Here is a 26,480-nt window from a genome sequence, read left to right as displayed (position 1 = left end):
AATTAAAACAAAGTCGTTTTTCGTTGAGAGGGGTCTTCTCATGAAATTTCAATCACCAGTTTTCTTCCGGTCGGGGTGGCCGAGCGGTTCTAGGCGCTACAGTCTGGAACCACGTTGCCGCTGCGGTCGCAGGTCCGAATCCTGCCTCGGACATGTATGTGTGTGATATCCTTAGGTCAGTTAGGTTTAATTAGTTCTAAGTTCTAGGGGACTGATGACCTTACAAGTTAAATCCCGTAGTGCTCAGAGCCATTTGAACCATTTTGAACCAGTTTTCTCCTCCTATTGGCAAAACATTCTGTTGGCACCCGCCTACAAAGGGAGAAACGATCATCACGATAAAACAAGAGAAATCAGGACTCGCACAGAAAAATTTAAGTGCTCGTTTTACCCTCGCGCCGTTCGAAAGTGAAATGGTAGAGAGTCAGCTTGAAGGTGGTTCACTGGTCCCTCTGCCAGGCACTTTATTGTGAATAGCAGGGTATTGACGTAGATGCAGATGTAAATGTTTATTTTTGCTATGGTAGAATGTTTTTAAAACTTTCTCATTTCCTTCATCACATACACTCCTGGAAATGGAAAAAAGAACACATTGACACCGGTGTGTCAGACCCACCATACTTGCTCCGTACACTGCGAGAGGGCTGTACAAGCAATGATCACACGCACGGCACAGCGGACACACCAGGAACCGCGGTGTTGGCCGTCGAATGGCGCTAGCTGCGCAGCATTTGTGCACCGCCGCCGTCAGTGTCAGCCAGTTTGCCGTTGCATACGGAGCTCCATCGCAGTCTTTAACACTGGCAGCATGCCGAGACAGCGTGGACGTGAACCGTATATGCAGTTGACGGACTTTGAGCGAGGGCATATACTGGGCATGCGGTAGGCCGGGTGGACGTACCGCCGAATTGCTCAACACGTGGGGCGTGAGGTCTCCACAGTACATCGATGTTGTCGCCAGTGGTCGGCGGAAGGTGCACGTGCCCGTCGACCTGGGACCGGACCGCAGCAACACACGGATACACGCCAAGACCGTAGGATCCTACGCAGTGCCGTAGGGGACCGCACCGCCACTTCCCAGCAAATTAGGGACACTGTTGCTCCTGGGGTATCGGCGAGGACCATTCGCAACCGTCTCCATGAAGCTGGGCTACGGTCCCGCACACCGTTAGGCCGTCTTCCGCTCACGCCCCAACATCGTGCTGCCCGCCTACAGTGGTGTCGCGACAGGCGTGAATGGAGGGACGAATGGAGACGTGTCGTCTTCAGCGATGAGAGTCTCTTGTGCCTTGGTGCCAATGATGGTCGTATGCGTGTTTGGCGCCGTGCAGGTGAGCGCCACAATCAGGACTGCATACGACCGAGGCACACAGGGCCAACACCCGGCATCATGGTGTGGGGAGCGATCTCCTACACTGGCCGTACACCTCTGGTGATCGTCGAGGGGACACTGAATAGTGCACGGTACATCCAAACCGTCATCGAACCCATCGTTCTACCATTCCTAGACCGGCAAGGGAACTTGCTGTTCCAACAGGACAATGCACGTCCGCATGTATCCCGTGCCACCCAACGTGCTCTACAAGGTGTAAGTCAACTACCCTGGCCAGCAAGATTTCCGGATCTGACCCCCATTGAGCATGTTTGGGACTGTATGAAGCGTCGTCTCACGCGGTCTGCACGTCCAGCACCAACGCTGGTCCAACTGAGGCGCCAGGTGGAAATGGCATGGCAAGCCGTTCCACAGGACTACATCCAGCATCTCTACGATCGTCTCCATGGGAGAATAGCAGCCTGCATTGCTGCGAAAGGTGGATATACACTGTACTAGTGCCGACATTGTGCATGCTCTGTTGCCTGTGTCTATGTGCCTGTGGGTCTGTCAGTGTGATCATGTGATGTATTTGACCCCAGGAATGTGTCAATAAAGTTTCCCCTTCCTGGGACAATGAATTCACGGTGTTCTTATTTCAATTTCCAGGAGTGTAGTTTCGTTAATCTGTAGTACAAAATGAGCAATGTTTCAAAGCTCTTGCGGGTAGCAATTTTGGGTATTTTTTACTTTGTTTTATCATATCCATGAAAAGCCGTGGCAGGAAAGATAAAGCCAAAATACCTAAACTCCAGTGAGGCGCTACGTCGTCTGTTGAAGACAACTGGCGAACGTTAAACAATTTTAACATGTCAAGATATACTGCAGATGTAAGGGTGTACTCGGAGGGAATGTGTAATCATACAAAGGAGCGCAACACACACTCTCCTTTCGATTGCCTCTGGTTTCATTTTGGCATCTCATTTGGGAGATTTAAAACACTAACCCGCACCTTATGAAGGTTGGACATTTTAGTAAACTCGCGACAACATTCTAATGCGAACACGACAGACCCATCACTCAAATCATCAATTTACTTACAGTGTCATGTATAGAACTTTCTCGCTTCTTCAGAATCAACGGAACACAAATAACTAGGGAGCTGGAATGAATGAACACGTTTTATGCACAACAGACACGAATAGAATATTGAGCAAGAACATTGACAACACGTCTCACAACATGCCGACCTTGTGATACGGACTGTTATCCCGCTGGAAGGTACTGTTGTCGCAGAAGACATCAAGCATGAAGGGACTCTACTAATTTAATTTCTATCTTCACCATCCTCCATGTTTCGGATCCATACAGACCTTTGCTCAAAACATAGCTTTTCGGTAAACTTTTTCCGGTTTCATGCTTTTTTACGTTAGGAGCTGCTTCTTTTCACAGAAGGATCTTCTGTCTTTTAAATTCCTTCCTATGACTTCCTTGCATTTTCATGTACTCCCTTACGTGACCGGAAAACCGATGTCTTGATCACTGAGTAAATAATAAGAACGAATAAAGTAAACCTACATTTACTTCTATGAGGAGAATCTCAGCTAAATTTCTGTGCCCGTATTAAAAGAATGGATTTTGTAGTTTTCTATGTGAGTTGTTGTTGCATACTGAACTAAACTGACCTGGTTTCCTATTCTTAACTTCGTATGTGTCTGTATTGTAACCCTGAACAATACAAGTGCTGTAATTACGTAAACGCTACCTGATATAGAGTTGCCGGAGGTCTGAAACTGTTTAACTGTGTTGTAATTAACTTTGCCAAAACAATTAGAAAAGGTAAAACTGTATCCTAAATAAGCTGTTCTGAGAGATACTGTACTGTGAAGGGCAGTGAAAAGTGCTGCAATGCATAACTGCAACTTCGACACACCTAATTGTTAGAATAAAAATTCTATAAAAAACTACAAATGTATTTTGAACGAGAAACGAACCTAACATTTCTGTGAAAATGCCCTGTAATTTTACGAACGCAGGCTGATTAAGCAAAATTCCAGACACTAAGTTATACACATGCAAACGAAAGATTACATTGTAGGAATGAAACCTGTCTGCATATGAAATGAAATATGAACTCATCTTTACCATTGCAGAGCACGATAACGATTCTGTAAACCAGAATTTAAGTACGAATGATCTTATTGTCCAGACTGTAATATAAAACTGGCCCTAACAAATTTTCTTGACTTACCTGTGACAACAGAAACTCGGCACTGCTCGAAAGTCTTGAACATTAAAATACAGCGCAGCAGAGGAGCAAATAAAAATCAAAGAAAGGCTAGCACAGTGTAGTGCAAGGACATTCAGCTATTCTAAGCAGATTAAGCTTTAGTTTTAACAACATTGTTCCTCAGAATCCAGTGCGGTGACACACAATTAAAAATCCAAATTTTCGTGAAAAGACGGTGGAAGATATTACATTTCTTAAATGATTCGAAAGATACTAGTATTCCAAAACTACACAGAATAATAAAAAAAATCCCCTGACAATTACAACCATCTGTACAAAATTACTTCTTATTAAGAAATAAGGTGGCAGGTGTAAAATATAGGGAGCGGAAGGCTATTTAAAATTTGTACAGAAACCAGAAGGCAGTTGTAAGAGTTGAGGGGCTTGAAACGAAAGCAGTGGTTAAGGAGGGAGTGAGACAGGATGGCAGCCTCTCCCCGATGTTATTCAATCTGTATATTGAGCAAGCAGTGAAGGAAACAAGAGAAAAATTCGGAGTAGGAATTAAAATCCATGGAAAAGAAATAAAAATTTTGAGGTTTGCCGATGACATTGTAATTGTATCAAAGACGGCAAAGGACCTGGAAGAGCAGTTGAACGGCATGGACAAGGTCTTGGAAGGAGGATATAAGATGAACATCGACAAAAATAAAACTAGGGTAATGGAATTCAGTCGAATTAAGTCGGATTATGCTGAGGGAATTAGATTAGGAAATAAGACACTTAAAGTAGTAAATGAGTTTTGCTATTTGGGGAGCAAAATAGCTGATGTAGGTCGAAATAGATAGAATATAAAATGTAAACTGGCAATGGCAACGAAAGCGTTTCTGAAGAAGAGGAATTTATCAACGTCGAGTATAGATTTAAGTGTCAGGAAGTTGTTTCTGAAAGTATTTGTAAAGAGTGTTGCCATGTATGGAAGTGAAACATGGACGATAAGTAGTTTGGACAAGAAATGAATAGAAGATTTCGAATTGTGGTGCTACGGAAGAATGCTGAAGATTAGATGGATAGATCGCACAACTAATGAGGAGGTATTGAATAGAATTGGAGAGAAGAGAAGTTTATGGCAAAACTTGACTAGAAGAAGGGATCGGTTGGTAGGACATGTTCTGAGGCATCAAGGGATCACCAATTTACTATTGGAGAGCAGTGTGGATGGTAAAAATCGTAGAGGGAGACCAAGAGATGAATACACTAAGCAGATCCAGAAGGACGTAGGTTGCAGAAGATGAAGAAGCTTGCACAGGATAGAGTAGCATGGAGAGCTGCATAAAACCAGTCTCTGGACTGAAGACCACAACAAAAACAACAATAATAACAACAACAACATTAAAAAATATTACTCTGCGATGAGGGATACATCTACAACTCCGAGTGCAAGTTGTACGAACAGATACCTCTGTTTAAACGCTACTGAGCAATGACACTAAGCAATCTGAACTAATAAATAGAATCCCATTAGAACTTTTCTTTTTTCAAACAAATCACAAATTACTCGCAAGGAAGGAATGCAACGACAACATTACGTGAACATCTTTATTTTTAGCTAGTCTGCAGCTGTGCTGTATTTTAATGTTCATCTCTTTCGAACAGTGCCGAGTTTCTGTTGCCACAGGTAAGCCAAGAAAATTTGTTAGGGCCAGTCTTTATCAAATCAAATTTCCAAAATTCAACATCCTCTGCATTTTTATTTATGTGCTCTGATAGCAACATCCAGACCGCTCAATGACATGACCAACACCCGTGTCACTTACTTCTCTGAGGATGCTACTGGCAGTGACATTGCTATTGACAACCAAAGATCACATTTCTTGTATTCAGAACCTGTTTTGCGTAACATACAGATTATTGACGCCTTCGTTTTGAAACATATACAATATAAAGATATCATGTATGATACATTGAATGGAAATGTAGAGCTAATATCACTTTCACTGGACGCCAGATATAAACTAGTAACCTTAAAATTTAACCACACTGAGTAGACAAGTTGCGGATATTTATGAAACTCGCAGTAAGGCTAAGGCTTCGAGAATAAGACGGATTGCAGTAGCGGAAGCAGAAGTGCACAGCTGGAGAAAAAATTTTAGGCTGTTAGCCAGGTACAAGCATCCAAGTAGACCGAAAGTACTTGCTACGAAGAATTGATAACAGTCCTTTCTGAGAAAGTGGAAGTTATATGGGCTTGAAGAGAGGCTACGAGGAAATTGTGGATTTTCATTTATTTGCGAAGTATGGTGCAGTATAGCGCAGAAAGGAACATCAGCAAAAACACAGCAAGGACAAGTACATGTAGCTAAATTAAATCAGGCGAAGTTGAGGGAACGGGATTATGGAATGAGACACTAGAACTAATAAATGAGCTTGTCTCTTTGTCCATCAAATTACACCGAAATAGAAAGCAAACTGCAACAGCAAGAAAAGTTTTTCTGAAAATAAGAAATATTTTAACACCAAATATGAACATACGTGTTACGAAGTTTTTTCTGAATTGATTTCGAGTATAGCCTTGTAGGGAAGTGAAACGTGGGCGATAACAAATCAGGCAGAAGAGAATTGAAGCTTTTGAAATGTGGGACTACGGAAGAATGGTAAAGGTTAGATGGGTAGATCGCGTTATTAATGAGACGGTACTGAATCTAAATGAGGAGAAAAGGAATTTATGGCGGAATTCGACTAAAAGAAGGAATCGATTGATGATCCTAAGGCACCAAGGAATCGTGAATATGAACATGGAAGAAAATGTTTATGCGTGTGTTTGTGTGTGTGTGTGTGGGGGGGGGGGGGGGGTCAGGTGCGTGTGAGAGAGGGGGGGAGGGAGGGAGGGGGGAATACTGTTGTCCAGGGAAACCAAATAGATGAAAGTTGCAGCAGTTATGCCGAGATGAAGAGGTTTGCACAAGTTAATCGTGGACTCACTGTCGAGTAAGACGTTCACAAATGAATTACAGACATTGGCTGCGAGTGGACATTGATTGAAAACAAATGGAAATGTGGAAAATTTGTGCCTGACCGGCATTCGAACCAAGGTGTCCTGCTTACGAGACCGATGCAGTGACCACTGACCAATCTGGACAAAGTGGTCACTGCTACTCCACGGACTACCCGAGCACGCTTCCCATCAGACCTAATTCTCAACTTGCCTAGACTCTACTAATGTAAGTGCCCTTTGCTCATTATCCTCATTACTCGAGGCATTTCATCGATTCCCGTAAGAGTTCGATCCTGGAGTGCATCTGAAGTGAAGAGATCTTTGGTTGTCTCACCTTAATTATTTATTCGGAAGTCCGAAAGAACAGACACTACACACAGGAACAACTAAATAATTCTGTGCGAGCTCTGATTTCTCATATTTTATGATGATGATCATTTCTCTATTCGTAGGTGGCATTCGGAGAAGGGTGCTTGCTGAAATTTCGTGAAAAGGTCTCACTGCAACGAAAAATTGCTTTGTTTTAATTATTACCGTCCCAACTAGCTTAACATACCCGTGACTCTCTCTCTCTCTCTATTGCATCGTAATACTACGAGGGTACTCCAAAAGAAATGCACACTATTTTTGTGAAAATACGGTTTTCATTCTGCATGTGTGAAAGTTTTACAGTGTGTAGATACATTCTTCCAGCTTCTTTTCAAATTTAGTTGAACCTGTTCCTGTAAGTGGCGCCGTCACAGTATGTCTTCAAGATGGCTCCTGCACTTGACGTTGGTCAGAAGCAACGTGCTGTCATAGAATTCCTGTGCTGGGAAACATTCACAATCACTAACGGTTGAGATGCTGCTGTCGATCTCAGTACAGTTAGTCGGTGGATAAGCACGTTACGTGATGAAAGCGGGCACGGCAATATTGAGGATTTTCCTCGCAGCGGCAGGCCTCGTACTGCACACACTCCAGACAATGTGCAGGGGTTAACGAATTGATGACTGCTGACAGACGCATCACAGTAAACGAATTGTCACGCTACATTGGGATGGGGGAAGGAAGTGTTTGCAGAATACTGAAAGTGTTGCATTAAAAAAGGTTAGCGCCATTCTGGTTCCAGGACGTTGACAGTGGCTCACAAAGAGACAAGAAAAACGGTATACAGCGAACTTTTGGAACAGTACGAGAATGGTGGAGATGAATTTCTTGCAAGAATTGTGACAGGTGATGAAACAAGGCTTCATCATTTTTCACCAGAATCGAAGAGACAATCAATGGAGTGGCATCATCCCAATTCACCCAAGAAAAAAAATTAAAAACCAGACCTTCTGCTAGAAAAGTTATGGCTACGGTGTTTCTCGATTCTGAAGGACTCTTGCTTGTGGACATCATGCCAAGTGGAACCACCATAAATTCTGATGCATGTGTGACGACACTGAAGAAACTTCAAGATCGACCGAGTCGTGTTCGACCACATCGGTAAAAGCAGGACGTTTTGCTGTTGCACGACAACGCACGGCCATATGTCAGTCAAAAAACCATGGAAACGATCACAAAACTCGGATGGACGACACTGAAACACCTGCCTTACAGTCCTGACCCGGCTCCATGTGACTATCATCTCTTTGGGAAACTGAAAGACTCTCTTCATGGACCAAGGTTTGAAGATGATGACTCCCTTGTGGACGCTGCAGTGTCTCCAACAGGTTGGTCCAGGATTTTACTGTGCGGGTATACGGGCGCTGGTTCCAAGATGGCGTAAGGCAGTTGAGAGGGATGTAAATTATGTGGAGAAATGAAAAATCTAAACACTTTAAAACTTTCAAACATGTAGAATAAGAGATGGATTTTTTTTAAAAATAGTGTGCATTCTTTTGGAGCCACCCATGTACTTTGAACTTTTTCGACGTCCTCCGCCAATAGTGTCTACTGCGAAGTCGACAAGTGTGTATTTGATGCCTGCGTGGCAGTTCAGTTAGTTTGTAATCAGCGCTTCCTACCGTGGTCGGTGTTAAGGCCTTGAACTGATTGGGCGCAACTGGAACACTAGCAGTTCCACGAAGTGACGTCTGTCTAGAAGACCTGCGTGTTTTCGGCAGTCTTCACGGAGAACTCGATGCTGCAAGCCGGGCGGAAATCCGTCGGACCGCGTGCCGGTTACGCACAACACGCTGGAATGGGATGTGAGCGTCTGTCGCGTCGCTGAACGCGACTATGGAAGCCCCCGGCAAGCGGCGCGGCGTGTCCACGGACACGGCGGGCCGGCGGCGTTCCTGGAACGGCCGCGAGTTTCGCGCGCCGCCCGCTAGGGGCGCTGCCGAGGTGGTCCTCAGGAGGCGCGGCCCGGCCCGCGTAGCGTCAGTCCGGCGTCTCCCACCGAAGCAGTCGCATCTGTTCTGTTCTGTTCGCGCCCGGGTTGCAACCAGTACCGAAGCGGAGTCTCTCAGTAGGGAAGGACGGCCTGTCTAGCGATGGGTAACTGTTGTTCGACGTTCAGGGCGGTATTCAAGCCCAACGAAGGCAGCGGGGGCGGCATCCCTCTGATGCCCGTGAGGGGCGGGTCGACACGCAGGCCTGACAGCCTCCCCAAGCCGCCCGCCGCTGTGGTGCCCCCGCCGCCATCGCTTGGTAAGTACCTCGCCGCTGCCACTTCTGCTGCTTGATGGTATAAACTCGCTAGGGTCCTACGTAGAATTCATGTACTACCTAGACTGCTTAGTAACAACAAGACCATCCCGAGACAGTACTTCATCCTTATGAAATACAGCCTATAACTACTTGGATCGGACGCAGTAGAACTGTATGAGCGAGTAATGAATGTCGATCTACGTGGTGTTGGAAATAGATGTATCTAATTTCACAAGCCTGCATATTTACACAAATGAAGACAGAAACTTAGGGCGAATTTTAACTGATACATTTGATTACAAAATTTGTATATTTAAGAAAAACCTATGCAATTTTATAAGAGCATTTCATTTATACTGTGTCGAGATACACCCTTACATTTTCTACACTCGCCTATAGGCTCCAAGGTTTCATTTATCTTTGACTAAAGTTCAATGTTCCGTCCACGGGACGCACGAAAATCATCCACGCGCTGAATGATATGATTTCCTGAGTAAAGCCGAGGTGTTGCTTCCATTTTATGCCCAGTCGTCCTCTTCAGGTGCCGCGATCTGTTCTGCGTTGTTAAGCGAGCCTGGGTTCCCAATTAGTCTGATTATACTCGAAAATGGAAGGAAGAAGCACTTTATTTCAGCGTCTCTCAGACGGTGATAAGAGACAGAGCAAGAGCTATGATTACGGAAGGATGGGGAAAGAAATAGGTTGTGCCCTTTTCAAGTGAACCATCCCGACACTTCCCTGGGGCAATTTAGGGAAGTCACAGAAAATTTAAATCTGGATGGCCGGACGGGGATTTGAACCGTCGTCCTACCGAAAACTAGTCCTTTGTCCTAAGCACAGCGCCGCCCCGTTCGGTGATAGTAGTCTTTGTTCGACTGTTTTAATAAGCTGTCCCACGTAAGACATGCCTCGATCGCTGGAATGCGGTACATGCCCAGATATCGGAGACGTAGAACATTTTTAACGTTATGAAGAAGTGATAGTTTCTCCACGTTTGTTGAGCGCGGCTGCTCCACAGTCGTGAAATGAATTGAAGAATAACCGCTCCAGCGCTGTAGTTCAACAAAGCACAATTTTCCACTAGAAAATGTTTCAATAAAAATGGTTCAAATGGCTCTTTGTATTTTACGTAAATCATGACGAGATGATACTCAACTTTGTCCTGTGCCTCAGTGAGCATATCTGGCATTACTGCATTTGCTGCTGTTACTGTGTGACATCGCAGTATATCCAAGTTGTTGGAATAAAGTTCAGTAAAAGCACATATCGTGAAATCTTGCGACCTTGAGCCACAGGTGCAATACGGCATCCTTACGCCAGTCCATTGTGAAGGTATCTCATTGTTGAGAACTATTGTTACACGCAGCTGCCAGTGCGTTGTGCTCCGCCCTGTTGCAATGTGACGCTTTCGGCATGTTCTCCCACTCCTAGGAAGAGCCAGATGAACGAGCCAGAGAGCAAGCTAGGCGTGCCAGAGATATCCATACCCATAAATGTGTGAGCTGGAAACTGACAACTGGTGCCTACGTACATTTATAGTTTTGATCTGTCAGTTAAAATCGACCCCCCTATTCCATCTACATTTATGTTAAAGATATAGTCTTGTGAAGTAGGACGAATGTATTCGAAACACACTGTACGTCACCCTTGCAGGATACGGCAGTTCACAACTCCATGCAGCTGACATTGCAGAGTTGTTCCGGTGACCAATGGGCGTAGGTATCTAACACCTCTTGACAGGTTTCGTTTAATCTAGTCTAGTGACACGGAGACAGGTCGCAGCGGAACTGGAAACATATTCCAGAAGACAGCAAAATGAACTCTGGTATGATGATCCCAAGGTTGCTGCACCATGTTCAAGAGAATTCTGGGAGCGTTCTTAAGTAGGATATGGACGAATGTTCCCCAGAATCCTCATCCAACAGAACTGGTAGTAAGGCTGCACAGTAGTTCGACTGTACCACTGCGGCATCGACGGGCTGCTAAATTCTCCCGCACATTCCTTGTGTTCTGAACGCGATACCTTTTCTAGAGCAGAAATCTACAACAGATGTTAAATGAAACTGCTGTTAGTAACTTTTTCCTGTAACTGTGCCTGTATGCTGCCTGAAAAGGGGAAGTATTACTGGTAATAATGAAGCGCAGGCAAAACCAGATAATGTGTGCGCCGTCCGTTGGAATGATCGCACAGCTATTGTTTGACGGGATGCATACCGAAACCTCGTCGCGGTGCAGCCCGTGTAATATACATTAGTCGCGTAACAGCCGCACAACCATCACGACAGACCTCAGGGTAGCACAGCAAGCGAAAACCGTACATCACCTGTGATAGCATTTCGTTACTTACACCCCTTTGTTTCCTTAAAGAGACAAACACGGGTATCTTTACCGCCGTGACTTGATGTGGATGTTATATATTAATAATATAAGAGAGTAATGGCTTAGAAAGTGATCTGTATTTCACAGCTCGCTCTAAATGTGCTCGATATTAAGACAGCATTGTCAAAAAGATAATGATCAAACCAATCTGCCCTTTCTTTTTATCTCCTTCTCTCTCTCTCTTTCTCTCTCGATCACTTCCATTTTTCCACTTCTTAATGCATTCTTTTGTCTGTATTAAAGCGCCAGCTTGTTTTAAATAAATGTAACTGCAAAACTTTCTATACTGGTGGCTCGTTCCTGTTGATGAAGTGACTTGCATCGTTATCTTCACGTATTTTTATTTCTGTATACTTGTAAATGATGCATATAGTATGATCAAAACGTAAGACTTTTAACTTGAACGATACAGGCAAAAAAAAATGTAATTACCTAAAAGTTCAAATGTAACAAAAACAAGGGCTCGATTCTAACGACAGTATGTTAAGTCACTAAAGGGTTGATATAATAGAGACTGGACATATAAAGAGGCGAAGAAAGGGAATACACTTCATAGGAAACTAATATTGTGTTCATTGCTTTGTTGTGAATTTACAGACGGGAAGTATTGCTTCATTTTCTTTTCTATAACACAATGTTACTCAAGAGTACGTATTGCACGATAGAAAATCACATGTAGCGTACAGCTGTTTCAAGGTCAGGTTACAGTGATTGAAAGAGCCGGCAATAGAACAACTATTTTCTGGAGGGAATTACGATCAAAGATCTAAAATAATTATGTAGTATTTTGCTCTGTAGAAAGAAATCGAAATTTTATAACCTCTTTTCCACCTTCTGGCATCAGGATGGGTCAGCACCTGATACAATGAAGAATTTGAATAAGTATTCCAATAAGGAAGCCATAATAATTCTCTTAATACTACATTCCATTTTGAAAGGTACGTAAACAGACGGTGTTGTCTATCATACCTTATCAATGTTCGTGTGCACTGAAAATATAATGCTTCAGTGCATCATTCCGAAACTGGTTAAGCAACGAAAGAAAAAAACTTCTTGTGCTTTTGTTGTTAGAAGGCGGTTTATTGCAAAAGCTAAAGTAAAACTTCCACGTTTCATAAAACAATGATAAGTATGGTGACATACACTGATTTGGAACACAGTACTGAACCGTTATTGACCTGCAGTGCCTATTTATGTGAAGTAGTGTTAAAGTATTACTGGTGTTCATTTAAATATAAGGATAGGCTTAACGCCCAAGCAAACTGAAGCGATAAACTTCGCCCTGGAGAGACATTAGTAGCCACTTGTCATAAACACTTGTCTGATGAATGATGCTCTTCCCAGCGCTCCGTATGTTCCTCGGGCGTCGTGAGACGATATCGTAAAGCAGCGAGTTAACTAAGACGCGTTCGTATTGTTTCTCGCAGGCGCCCCCTGAGGATGGGCCGTGATCACCCATTGTTCTCTGAGCTACGTTACGGCGCACTGTCGGGACCACGTGCTCAGGTACTTCTTAACGTCTTATTTCGACTGGTCCGAAGGGGCTCTCATCTCCACCCCAGTTCCGTAATCTCGCTGTAATTACTGTAAACAATGTCCCATCCGAGGTGCAGCGCTCAGAGAAAAACAGCTTCAGCCCGTTCCAACCACCAATTACAGGATGAAACACAAAATATGATCAACTGTCAAGCAACGCTGATTTATCTTGAGTACCCCTGAGTATGCTCTAAAAAATAAATTATGGTGCAGATGATTTACTGTTTAGCACTCACGGTGGCAGATATTGTACAATTCTTGGCGCTATTGTCTGTCAACTATGCATTGAAATGTCTGATTTTTTTGCTCTCTTAGATACTTTAACTTGGAGAGTACGATTAAAAATGTACCCGTCGCTTATATTTCGAGCAAACAGTTTTTTAAGAAAAATTACTTCGTAATGAGAATGTTGAAGCAGTAAGCGTCGTTTTTACTAATTTATAACTTCTAACTTATTTCACTTTTGTTTCACAATCAGGCTACAGTAAAAATTGTAGACATAAGACGCAATCAAAAAGTTGCCGTTCGAAGACCAAACTAACCTTTTGCGTCGGTACTTATACACACGCGCCTGAAACGCGCTACTCTTTGAACGAAAACTTTTTCATCGTCCCTTGTTCAACTCAGCTCCGTTTTGACGTACTTCTCCATCTTCTTCTTCTCCTCCTCCTCCTCCTCCTCCTCCTACTTTTGCCATTTCTCGTTTCTACTATGGGGTACGCATTGTTCATGAGTTGAGTTAATGGTAGTTGGTGGGCACATACCGTTCCTGACGTCACCACCCTCCCCCACCCGCTTCCAGGGCTGGATCTGCTAACTCCATCTGTCTTCGTACAGAGTAGAACTATGTAAGAACGTTCTGCAATATTTTCGTAGCGTGTAACTGAGGCCAGAGGTGGGAGCGATCCCGGTATTTGCCCAGATGAATATGGGAAACAGCCTAAAAACCGCGGCTTACCGGCACCTGTCGTTACTCTTCGAGATGGATTCTATGTATGGCGGGCTCGGCTCCACTATCCCGGAAGCGGCGCTCTAACGCTCTCGTCTTTCCGGGCGGTTCTCTTTTGACACAGTTGTCATTACCGAATCTAAGAGCGATTTTTTATCATTCATGTGACCTATCAGAAGATTTTCTTAGAACAGCTGTATTTTCGACGTGTCTAAGTAAAGAAAGGGAAGGGCTGTAAGACCCTTTTGTCACGAAGGAAGGATGGAAAGCAAATTATGGTTTACCACCCCATCAACGATGACCCTAAGGTCTGAATACAAACTCGGATTTAGAGGGAATGAGGATGCCGCATTCTTTTTGAAGGGACGATCTCTTCATTTACCTAAAATGATTTAGAGAAATTACTGAAAGCCTACACTTCCTTTGACCGTTTGAGTTTTTCAACCAACATCCTCCCGAATGCAAATCCAATACCTCACTTCTTGGAAGCAAGGAACATCACTCGGAAATTCTGCGTTTTGCATCTCCTGATACAGTGACGCTGTCTATTCTAGTGTGGAGGAATTTCGTAGTTAGCTGTATGACGACAAACTGTCAAGTAAGAATTACGCGACGCTATCGCTTGTGCTTGTGCCTCACTCGACGCGACCACTATCCTCGAATAACAAAAGAGCTGCACATTGTCGTTGGATGTGGGTTGGTCTGTCACCTTTACCAGGCTGTCACAACGTCTCTCCATCGTTCTAAGTAATTAGTACAACTAAACAGTAATACTATTTTTTTTTCAGACTACAAGTCAACTGCGCAGTTCACAAATGAATTACTTCCCTGTATTCCAACAGTATTTAATATCCTCTTGTGTAAGTCTTATTGCTTGTTTCACTATTCACGTTCAATTTCTTCTCTGTTAACTGATTTAAAATTCTATTACTTTTTTATGAAGTGTCTTGTCACACAATTTTCACAGAACTAAGATTGTAGTAGGTTTCTATTGGAATTTCATCGCTGAATGACCCACGATCCACCATTAATAAGGCTGTGTCTATTGCTAGTAAACCCAATTCATCTCAAGAGCATGGTCTCATAACTCAGCTGGTACAACCTATTATAAAATACCAGAGCTCACTGCCTGAGACAGGTTACTTACTGATGATTTTTTCTTTCCGATATGAGCATCGTGTCACTAATTATTATAATTACATTACAGATGACGTTATTATGAAAGAAATTGTATGTGCGACACTGCATAGAAACAACTACGCAACTTACTTTGCCTCCTTCAACGATGCTTAACACATCAAAAAAAGGAAATTAGGAGCGGACAAAAAAAGATGGTGAAACTTATGAAATGAGAAAAGAGTTGTTAGGTGGTCGAATTCTTTCAGAATTAGTAATGGTGCCTTGTTCTCTGGTAACGTTTGTCCTTTCCTAAATTACATTTCAGCCTGTTGAGAGAGGCGACTATTTTCACTTTGTTGGATGTTGTTTTCATTAAGCACCAACAATTTGTTAGAACACTGATAGATACTGCAACGAAACAAGTGAAGAAAGCAAACTGAACAGGGTTTTGTGCGTGTGTGTGTGTTTGTGTGTGTGTGTGTGTGTGTGTGTGTGTGTGAGAGAGAGAGAGAGAGAGAGAGAGAGAGAGAGAGAGAGAAAGAGAAAGAGCGAGAGAGAGAGAGAGAGAATAATACTTACACATCGTACTTGCTTGCTGCATATGCGTGCCCGTATACGGGTAGTTATTGCTACACAATCACTGTCTGTGTTTTGCAACCTATAACGCATTTTCATTCACTAATCACGGTACAGAGAAACAGGACTTGATTGAGCCAGATGCTGGCCTTGCCAGACCTCCATTCCGTAATCGTAGCTTTGGAGAGCCCTTTAATGTTGAATAATCATTTAGTGGTATGTGCACCAGATTCAGCCGGTGCGGCAGCACCAGACGTCCTTGATGTTGAATCTCGGACGTACCGTCTGTGTATACGTTCCGCACTTTGCAGCCGTGGACAGGTAGTGTGTGCATGGCGGGGTGCCCTTCTCTAGGCGCCATTCGCACGGTTGCGGCAAGTGTTGTCGATCAGATGAGCAGGACTGGTAGACAAGCCTTGTGCAGTCTATTCAACGCCATCGTTATAAGATAGGAAAAAGTGCATTGTTGTTCCACCATAAATGTGCAATTCCTGTACACATTCTTCTAAAGGTGACAACAGTTGTCAGTAGAGAGACACACGAACGAAAGTAGGCTTACCTGAAACAGTCATCAAAATCCTTAAAAACTATTGTAGACATTAGCTTAAGTTTGAATTTAATAATAATTATTATTATACGACGCCCATATGAACATATCCTATTGCATAATAATGCCCCGATCACCCTTCTCCTGTATCGTGTTGCATGTTTTAAGCAGGCGTTGCCCTGGAGAACAGGGTATCCTGACACTGCCATCGACTTGGTGTAACAAGAAACGCACTTCATCCATTGATCAACGCTCCAATCCTGATGATCCCATACAGACTGCAATCTTCACTGACGATGTCCTTTGGTCAACAAGGGAACACGTAGGGTTCATATATTGTGGTGTCGCATATTCAGTAATGTGTTCTGAACTGTATGCTCCAAAGTACTGTAATCTGTGGGAGATATGACTGTATTTTACCATCATAGCTCCCATGGATTACCACGTTTCCTCCTATAGAGAGTTCTATGATGAAGCCTGGACGTTGAACACCGTGTCGATAGTTCGTGATTTCATCGCTCTTCGATCACTTTCCGTAGATGCACACTGTAGTAGCACGCGAACAGCCGAACAGCTTCCTCGTTCCCGAGATGACCATTTCCACGTGGAGGGTCACGACAGTCTCCACATGTGTGGCCAGTTTCGAAGTGGGCGCGTTGCGCGGTAGGGAAAATATACAGTACTAATGGGGCAGGAATCATTGTGGTCGTTCTCGCTTCGTCGTACACTTCCCTTGCGCCGTCACCCGTCCGCGACACCAGCGGTGTCCTTCAACCTCGGAGCCGGCGGCTGCCATTATGTTTTGGCCCGTCAGCCGACAAATTTCCAGAGTTCGTTCAGAGATGCCTTCTGAGTATTCCGTTACAATGGATCTACGGTTTCCGGCGCCTCGGTACGGAGTTATTGCATATCCTTTGGTTTCTTGCCCGAATTAGCTTTGTATCTGCACTGCATGAAAATAGTGCGCAACAGTGCAAAAGTCGATGGTATGCGCTGTTTGTCTCGTTCCCACTCGCTCATGGTATGTGCTGTTAATGACAGTATTATCCATTTTGCTCTTCGACTTCTAGCTTGCATTCAGCACTGCTCGGTTCTGTCCTAGTTTTGTTTTGTTTCCCTGGCTGTGTTAGTGATACGTTACAGTTATATACAGCTGTATGGATAGCTTCAACCTTCACTGACGGAGAGCTGGCCGAAATGCACCCCATGTATGGGTTCACGAAATGTGACGGCAACCACATCACAGTACGATGTTTCATCTGAGGGTTGTTGTATTACTTTGTGTTGTGTGTTGTACGTTTTGATTATTGCATATTACAGGATCCTTCAGTATCGCGAAGGTATTTTCTCTGAACCAAGAGTGACTGCGGTAAAAAAAAAAAAAAAAAAAAAAAAAAAAAAAAAAAAAACGAATAAATCATAACCGCGTTATTGCTCTGTAATAAGCATGCGTTCCTTATACAACATTTTTTTCCAACTTACGATCGGTCGCGAAATGTAAACCACAGTGAAAATCAAATACGTTTTATGTACAATATTTAGCTTCACCTCCCAGCTACTTCTGTACATAAGCTACGCTCAGAGTTACACATCTGTGGTAGCGTGATATCAACTTTACAAAGCCCTCGTCATATATGGCAACCGTCTGTGAATTTCCGCCAGTTCCCTACGTTGTTATGCAGCTCGTTGTCTGTGCCGAAATGCTGTCTTCATTGACAGCGGTTCATGTGAGCAAAGAGATTAAAATCAGAGGGAGCAATCCCGGGCTGGTGGAGGATCGAACACTTCTCAGCGAAAACGCTGCTGGGGCGTGTTCGTTGGACCTGCAGTATGCAGAGCGCATTGTCATGAAGAGAGAAACGCATGACAGTTATGTTATGTGGGTTGCACGGAGTCAACCAAAACCGCTCGTCAGGACACTATTGTTCTAGGCATATTTGTGTGCTAACTGTGTGCTCCAAACTGAAAAGTACGATACGACGCGACAGACGGGCATTCTAGAGACACTGCGGAACACATCTGACACATCTGTGCAAAGCTTCTCCGGACTTCCACTGTAGTCTTAATTTCGCGACCGGTCGTTGCGGGCAAGGGACGTGGTGAGCAAAGTACGGGGTGGTTATAATTAAACTTTCGCCACTTGAGTGGGCCTCCACGAAGAACGAGCGTTCGTAGAGCAATGAAACTTTAAGGCAACATTTCTAAGGACAAGCGAAGAGAAATAACGAAGAAGCAATTGATAGAAACACATTTTATATGTGTATGGTACACATATAATTACGGCGATCACAAGGCAAGGATCATTTCTGTGCGGTTGCATACATACGCCCGAACTCATGCTACGAGCATTGAGATTAATGGGCAGGGAGCACTACATTCGTAGTCTGTGGAATAAGTTGAGAATGTGAGCCTGTTGGAGGAGGGGGGGGGGGGGGGGGGTTGTGCTTGGGAAAAATCCGCGCTAATTCCTGTCCCCTCGGTGGGTTAGGGGCCGCCGGCACGGTAGATCAGCGTGTTCGGTCAGAGAGCTGGCTGGTCGCAGTAATTAAAAAAAAAAATAAAAAATAAAAAAACTGAGTGAAGGGATCAACAACGAACTTTAACGGATGTCATGTGACGTTCGGCTACTACCAAATACAACGAACAGTAACGAAAAAAATGTAAAATAATAGGGGATAGAGCGCCTGTTTAGTAAGCAGGAGATATTTGGTTCGAATACCGGTCGGGCACACATTTTTAAATCTCCCCCTTGATTTTTATCAACGTCCCGTACACAGCTGGGCCGGCCGGGGTGGCCAAGCCGATCTAGGCGCTACAGTCTGGAACCGCACTACTGCTACGGTCGCAGGCTTGAATCCTGCCTCGGGCATGGATGTCTGTGATGTCCTTAGGTTAGTTAGATTTAAGTAGTTCTAAGTTCTAGGGGACTGATGGCGTCAGAAGTCAAGTCCCATAGTGCTCAGAGCCATTTGAACTATTTTTGTACACAGCTGATGTTTGTAATTCACTGAAATTTCAAACACATTTTAATTTCCACATAAGAGGATAACTCTGCACACGACGGTACAAGGGCTGGCGAAAGGTGCTTTGTACAAATATTTGGTAGTCCCTGGGTATACAGGTTGAATTTACATTTGTTTGTCATGCACCTACGTGTTACTGACTACGCAAATAATTATATGTGTATGCTTTTCCTTATTGTTTACCAATCCTTGGCAGCTACTATTACAATTATGATGGCAAATCCGTAGTTTATTTTATAGTGCGATTTCATATCTGATGCCTTCTAAATCACTGGCGCGCTATTGCATTGCCCGAGCAAAGAATGCATCTAGCCGCAGAGACAAAGAACAGTTTCAGTTGCAGCAGTGGTAACTGTAAATACATCTTTCACACGATATTTAAAACCTGTGGAGCACGAGATGTATAAAACCCAGTTGCAATCGCATATGGAGCGAGAAGCAAATAACTACCTACAGGTCTTCTCCCGCACTCTGACATCGCTTCCGTTATTCCGCTGTACAATGGAGCCTGTGCAACGACTACTTTGTCTACCTTCAGTACCGACTCCCGTTTTAATTTCCCTTTCATCTGTGATACATTTCCACACTTCCATACGACCTCTACTGACCTTTTATTACCGTTGAAGCATATATCTTAATCTCTTCTACTTCTTGATCTCTTTCGTCAGGCTCTCTTGGCAAAGACCATAGACACTTCTGGAGAATGGTAGGATGATTCCTTCAACAAAGACGCGACCTACTTCTGCCTTAGTCTTGTTCAACTGAGCTTGTTTTCTGTTTTTGATGACCTGGGCGTCAACGGGACGTTCAAATCCGAATTTGCTTCCCTCTGTCACTAAGGGAAACAGTACTGCCGCGCTTGATGTGTTCTTCGCACTTTTGAGCCCAGAGCACAGGAACGAATGCACTCAGTGGCGTGTACTTAAGTCCTCGCCTTGTGCGCTAGCCGACGCTGCCGCCCCCAGCCGTGCAGTAAATCCACACATGCCGCGGACGTGTTGACAGCTCGTCCGGCAGCCGCTAGCGGTAGCTGTCCCGTGGTTGCCAGCTGCCGTCTTCGCTTGACATGGGTACAGAAACGAGACACGAGCAACCCACAAAACGGACAGCTCTGAGTCTTCGCCAGAGGCAGGCGATTTGAGTTCACCCTTATAGCATCTCCGGGTTCAACAGCACAAGATGAATTCTGTTCAAATGTGTGTGACATCTTATGGCCATCAGTCCCTAAGCTTACACACTACTTAACCTAAATTATCCTAAGGACAAACACACACACCCATGCCCGAGGGAGGACTCGAATCTTCTCCGGGACCAGCCGAACAATCCATGAGAAGAATTCTGTTAGCTTCATTCACACCTTTCATGCAGTATGCCTATGTCTCATATTCCAAGTAAGCGACTCTACGAAACATACAATTTGCTTTTACCGAACTCAAAACTGTGCAAAAACTTATCATTTTCTGTGATACTCTAAGTCCCGTAGACTACTACACTCTAAGATAACAAAAAGAAATCGGTGCTTCACGAACGAATTACCTCAATGGGACTGAAGTCGGCTGGCGTGATAAACATGTATAAACATTCAAATGATTAGAATTTTTATAAAAAAATGGATGATTTCTTTCTGAGAATGTGCTTCACAAATTGAACAAGTCATGAACGCTTTGCCCTACCTCTGTCCCTTATGAAAGCAGTTATTCGGCTCGCCATTGGTTTACAGATTTGTTGGATGACCTCCTGAGGGATATTCAGTCAAATTCCGCCCAATTGGTTGTAGGACCCTGTCCATAACGCTATAAACGTTCTCAATTGGGGACAGACCTGGCGACTTACAAGCAGAGTAGTTTCTAAGTAAGAATGAAAGACAACAAATCGATTCAATCCTTAATTTTATGCTGCTTAAGTTCGCAATATTTTAAGATAAAAATTACATGAACTTCAGTTTTAAAATTTGTGTATGCAAGAACAATGAGTTTTTGAAATTCACGGACGATTTTAGACGAAACCTCACACGGTGCACATGCGCGTTAACTGCCTTTGACGGGCACTGTGAGGCTGTTTCCCACCTTGAAAGACCACAAGTGTCCTACATAAATTTTCGAGGAGCAGCCGCTCAGTTTATCACTTCGTTATAATTGGAGCAGCGAATCTCGTTGCTAATACATGCTGCAGTTCAGTTCACAATGTATTTATTAAGGAGTGTGCATTCCTCCTCGTCTTATCTGGGGTCACGGCGTCCACCCGTCGGACACGCTGAAGCTAATGAAGATGGTGGAGAGCTTAATGTCACGTCGCTCAGTAAAAGAGAGATATCGTGCGAACGGGTCACGCCCTCTGCTTGTCATGCGTTTAAATAGCATGCCCTCTGTCAAGCAGTCATGTCAGTGTCCTGCCAAAGGCGCATCGTAATGATAGCTCCTATTTCAGTCGCTTCGGGTGTGTAACGTCTGGCTCTCCATAGTTTTTCAAAATTAATAGGTACTTAGGACACATCCTCAACGATACTGTTAATATATCTTCATTAAAGAAGCACACTATAAAGAAACTAAAGCCACCAGTACCGTGTGGTAGTTTTAAACCTGGGAGAGCTTCGTTACCCACGTACTGTGTTTCATTCATCTGACGGACTCTCAGCTAACATTGTAAGATGTAAGGAGACTTAAATTTCAAGTTGAAGATGCAGTTTTTCACATGCAGAAAGGAAGGAAGATTAAGCCGTATCGTTCGATCGACGACACTATCATTACAGCTTGAATAAAGGCTTGGACTTGGAAACGAAAGGGAGGATATTGGCCGTGCCATTTTCAAAGTAACCATCCTAGTATTTACCTCAAGCAGTTTTTTAAAACATTGAAAACCTAAATCTGGATGGCCGTAGGAGGATTAGACTGCTATCCACCCGAATTCGAGTCCAGTATCTTACCACTGCACCGTTTCGTTTGGTCCACAAGCACAAAACCAATTAAAATAAGACAGCTGTACGGATTGTACGATAGGCTATCTAAAATACAACTTTCTGCTAGCCACAAATATAAGACTAACAGATTTGTGGATGACAGGTATCTTGTGACAGTCTTTAGCGCGAAACACACAGCATGGCATTCGCTCCAAAATATTGTTATCGAGAGTGCACCCAGGGTCTGAACTATGTGTGGTGGGACAGAATGCGTGTTGCGAAGATCATTTTTTTTTTTCAGGAAGGAAGGGGTTAGCAATGACCTACCACTACCCCCTACTCCACTGCTAGGTACGACCTGCTGAATGTAATCCTCATTTAATGCGTTTTAATTACGAACATCGGAGGTAGTCGTCGTAGATACTGGTTGACTCACTTTTAAAACAAGTTTCACCGTAACTAATATGTACTTAAGAGCTGCATCTATATAAATCAGTAGTTGCTTAACTTTTGAGTGAAAGTAAAAACTGTGCCATTATAGTACCACTAACTTGTGACGCATCTATTCAGAAGTGTGGTTGGAATATTTGCCTATTTGTGAGTATGGAACTACATATACTACAAGGACGGCCCGCGTTCAGTATAACCAAAGTAAAAAAAGTGAACACCAAGAGATCCGCATCAATACTTAAGTGACCAAAAATAATTACTATCGCAGGTGGCTACACCAAATCCTTCATAGATAAGAAATTATCGCTTTTGCACAACAACCAACAGAATTGTATGAGCCATTTCAAGTTTCTCATTCCGTGAAGATGACTGGAGATATACTCGTAGATGTCTTTGTCTACTACGTCAGGAAACGAGCTCGAAATCAAGCGTGCCAGACGACTAACCTCCTAAGAACCAATTTCAAATACAAAAGAAAGGTGGAGAGGAAAGGAACAGAGAGTATTTAAAAAAATCCTCTATTGGTACTAGAAATCAGTTTCTGTGGAACGCTGGCGTAGTATCACAGTTTTTACTTATATCCTGATATTCCGAGTTAAGCAGAGCTCGGTTCCTTCTAAAACAATGCGGGCATTCTTCAAGCGGATACATCAGACCTAAGAGGGTGAAGGCACCTGCTAGGTTTACTTAATTAATTGCATTGTCGCAATGTAACATTTATCAAGAATCGATTATAATTACTTGTGGCTGTATTGATGTCAGACTGACACCAGCATGACTACAGACAGAACAGTTTAGTGTTGCTGACCTACGGCCTTGCTTTCTCTCAAAAACCATAATACACGATCTCGCACACAGAAGTAGAACTAAACACAGCCTTACAAAGAAAGTTAACTACCCAGAAGAAAGCGAAATGAAACCTTCACTGGTTGAGAGACTATGTGTCGTTATTTCAATTATTACAAGATCGATTCAGACAAAGAACTTGACAGTATGAGACGGCGTATCAGTAAGATGTTGCACCTTCTCTGGCCTGGACGCAAGCACTAATTAGTTTGGGAAGGGTGTCATACATCCATTACATCCCCTCCTGAGGGAAGCTGGCACGTAAATGGTCTCTGGTAGTCAAATTACTGATAACGGTGAGGAGTTGTCGTCTGGGTTGGGCTCATCCCACACGTCTGTCGGGGACAATCTGGAGGTACTGCTGACCACAGCATCAGGTCGATAGTTCTTAGAGATACGAGCATTGTCCTGTTGAAAAATGGCACGACGATACAGTTGCATGAGAGGTAACACATATAGACACAGGATGACCGTGACGTACCGTTGTGTCGTCAGAGACCTCAGCCGTGCCCTGAAGTCATACCCGATGGCTCTCTAGACCATAACGCAATGAGTAACATCACTGTGCTTCTCCAAAACATTGGTAGGACAGTCGCTTTCCTCGGGCCACTATCAATTTCGCCGACAACGTTCATTCAGGGTAGTGCGCGACCGAAATTCATTACTGAACACAATGACGCCATTCATCAGCTGGTCACGGCACGATGCCAAACGCAGCCATCTGTGTTGAGGTATTAACGTCAACTCTACACATCGGACGAGAATTCCATAGTCCGGCTGCAGCTAGTCTCCGATCAGTGGCGCGGGTTGGCACAGAATGTTGCTGGCAGTCCGTTACTTGCTAGCAGACGCCAGGTGGGGGTGTGAAGAGATTATGATATACTTGGTGCACAATACAGCTATCTTCCGTAGAGATCGGCGGAAAGCTTTGACGACGAATATGTCTGCCTTCAAGTTCCCATGCAGTCTACTGACACAATGTTCCAGCAAACCTGAGTACTGGATGATTCTACCAGCCGGAGACTCACAATGAGGTGTCAGGTGCTGATAACGCCGCCTCACACGGGTATGCGACATTTCCGTGTCCTTCATAGTTGTCACCTAACTTCCGACACTGTTCACGCCCCCTGTATACCTTACTAGGTCTGGTAATGACACCTACCACGCCGGCCGGTGTAGCCGAGCGGTTCTAGGCGCTTCAGTCTGGAACCACGCGATCGCTACGGTCGCAGGTTCGAATCCTGCCTCGGGCATGGATGTGTGTGATGTTCTTAGGTTACTTAGGTTTCAGTAGTTCTAAGTCCTAGGGTACTAATGACGTCAGATGTTAACTCCCATAGTGCTAAAAAATGGCTCAAATGGCTCTGAGCACTATGGGACTCAACTGCTGTGGTTATCAGTCCCCTAGAACTTAGAACTACTTAAACCTAACTAACCTAAGGACATCACATACATCCATGCCCGAAGCAGGATTCGAACCTGCGACTGTAGCAGTCGCACGGTTCCGGACTGCGCGCCTAGAACCGCGAGACCACCGCGGCCGGCTCCCATAGTGCTCTGAGTCATTTAAACCATTTGAAAACTAACCACGAACAACACTTGTACCCTCTCGTGGCCGTTCTATCAGTCACAGAAAATTGAAACTCTTATCATTTGCATACCTACCAATGGTGTGTTTATGTACGAATCTATACTGACATCTGACAATGTCATCTAGATCTTTCTTTTTTCTTTGGCAAGTAGCGTATTTGAATCTATGGTCTGAATGCTTAAACCATCGTGCCTAATATAAGATGTAGTTCATATAGTGGTAAGAAACGATCATAAGAAATTAAACAGCAAAATAAAGTGGATAACCACACATCGAGCAACCTAACTGACTGTATAGCATCTCAGACTGACAATTGTTTTTTGTAGTACCGCTACAGTATTTTCACATTAAGGATAAGTGCTGACTTGCACTCTAGGGCTACTAGGGGCAGGCGGTTAAAAGTAAAACTATCAAAAAAGTCCCAGCTCAGAATAACTGCATTCTAAAAGTCAACTGAAAGTAGACCTTTGTATTCCGCTCGGAATGAATCATGGTGCCTCGACCAGTTTCGACAATCGCCGCAAGTGCCGTATTGCTAATCGGACTACTGCAGAGCGGTGTGACGTCACGGCACGCAGCTGTTCCTGAGGTCACCGACAGTGGCGGCTGGCTCACCGAAACACGGAGAGAGAGGGTGGCGTCTATTCTCAGCGCTGCAACAGGAGCCGCAGCATCCGCGCGCGCACGTGGTTACTGTTGCATCTGGCCGCTGGCTGCAGGCGGGGCGGCTATATCTAGGCAGCGCTTCCGGCAAACCAGTTTGCGGTCCCCGTGTTCCAGCCCCTCTGCGTTGCCAGCCGGTGGAAGTGGAGCACTCCTGGCAATCTGGAAAGCGCGGTTCGCAGATGATCAGAGCGGGAAACCAAACATCGCGTTGAGCTCAGCATTAAAAGGTTGGCAACACTGCCTCATGGACAATCCGCCTTTGCGAGACACTTTTAATATAAATTCCTATCGCGAATGCAAGTTTCACAGTTTCCTATTCTCTTTCATCATCTGTCGCCTGACTGGTTTCTTGCGACTCGCCATAATTTCCTTTTCTATGACAATCTCTTCCTCTCATGGTAACACTAACATCCAGCTTTCTCAGCTATTTGTTGTATATTTCCTAATTTCGCTTAACCAAACAATTTCTGTCCTGAGCGGCTCTCTTCTATTACATTTGTAGCCTCTACCATGTTGTCTTTCTATCTAGTCACAGTTTTCCACATATTCTTTTCCTCGCCGATTGTGCGGAAGTGCTACGGTGTTTCCTACCGTAAGAATTCATCTAATTTCCAGCGGTCTTACGTAACATAACATCTCAAATGCTTCGATTCCACAGTCCATGATTCCCTTCCATACATATGATGATTATCTGACATTATCAATAGCACTGGAGGCGATCTCACAATCTAAGCACGATTGTTCTT

The 26,480-nt window shown here is 44.0% G+C and overlaps 1 protein-coding gene across 1 annotated transcript in view; it reads left to right on the top strand.

Annotated features, from left to right (window-relative positions):
• Positions 1-8,882: 8,882 nt before the first annotated feature.
• The window catches only part of LOC126336968 (annulin), a 192,977-nt gene continuing 175,379 nt past the window's right edge, over positions 8,883-26,480 (top strand). The window contains exon 1 of the mRNA XM_050001179.1: positions 8,883-9,156. Within this exon, the coding sequence (XP_049857136.1) occupies positions 9,000-9,156 (157 nt within the window). The 5' untranslated portion in view covers positions 8,883-8,999. The remainder of the gene's footprint in view (positions 9,157-26,480) is intronic.

This window comes from Schistocerca gregaria, chromosome 2 (assembly GCF_023897955.1).
Source record: "Schistocerca gregaria isolate iqSchGreg1 chromosome 2, iqSchGreg1.2, whole genome shotgun sequence".
NCBI lineage: Eukaryota > Metazoa > Arthropoda > Insecta > Orthoptera > Acrididae > Schistocerca > Schistocerca gregaria.
The sequence above is the reverse complement of the archived record's forward strand: the minus strand, read 5'-3'. Positions and strand labels throughout refer to the sequence as shown.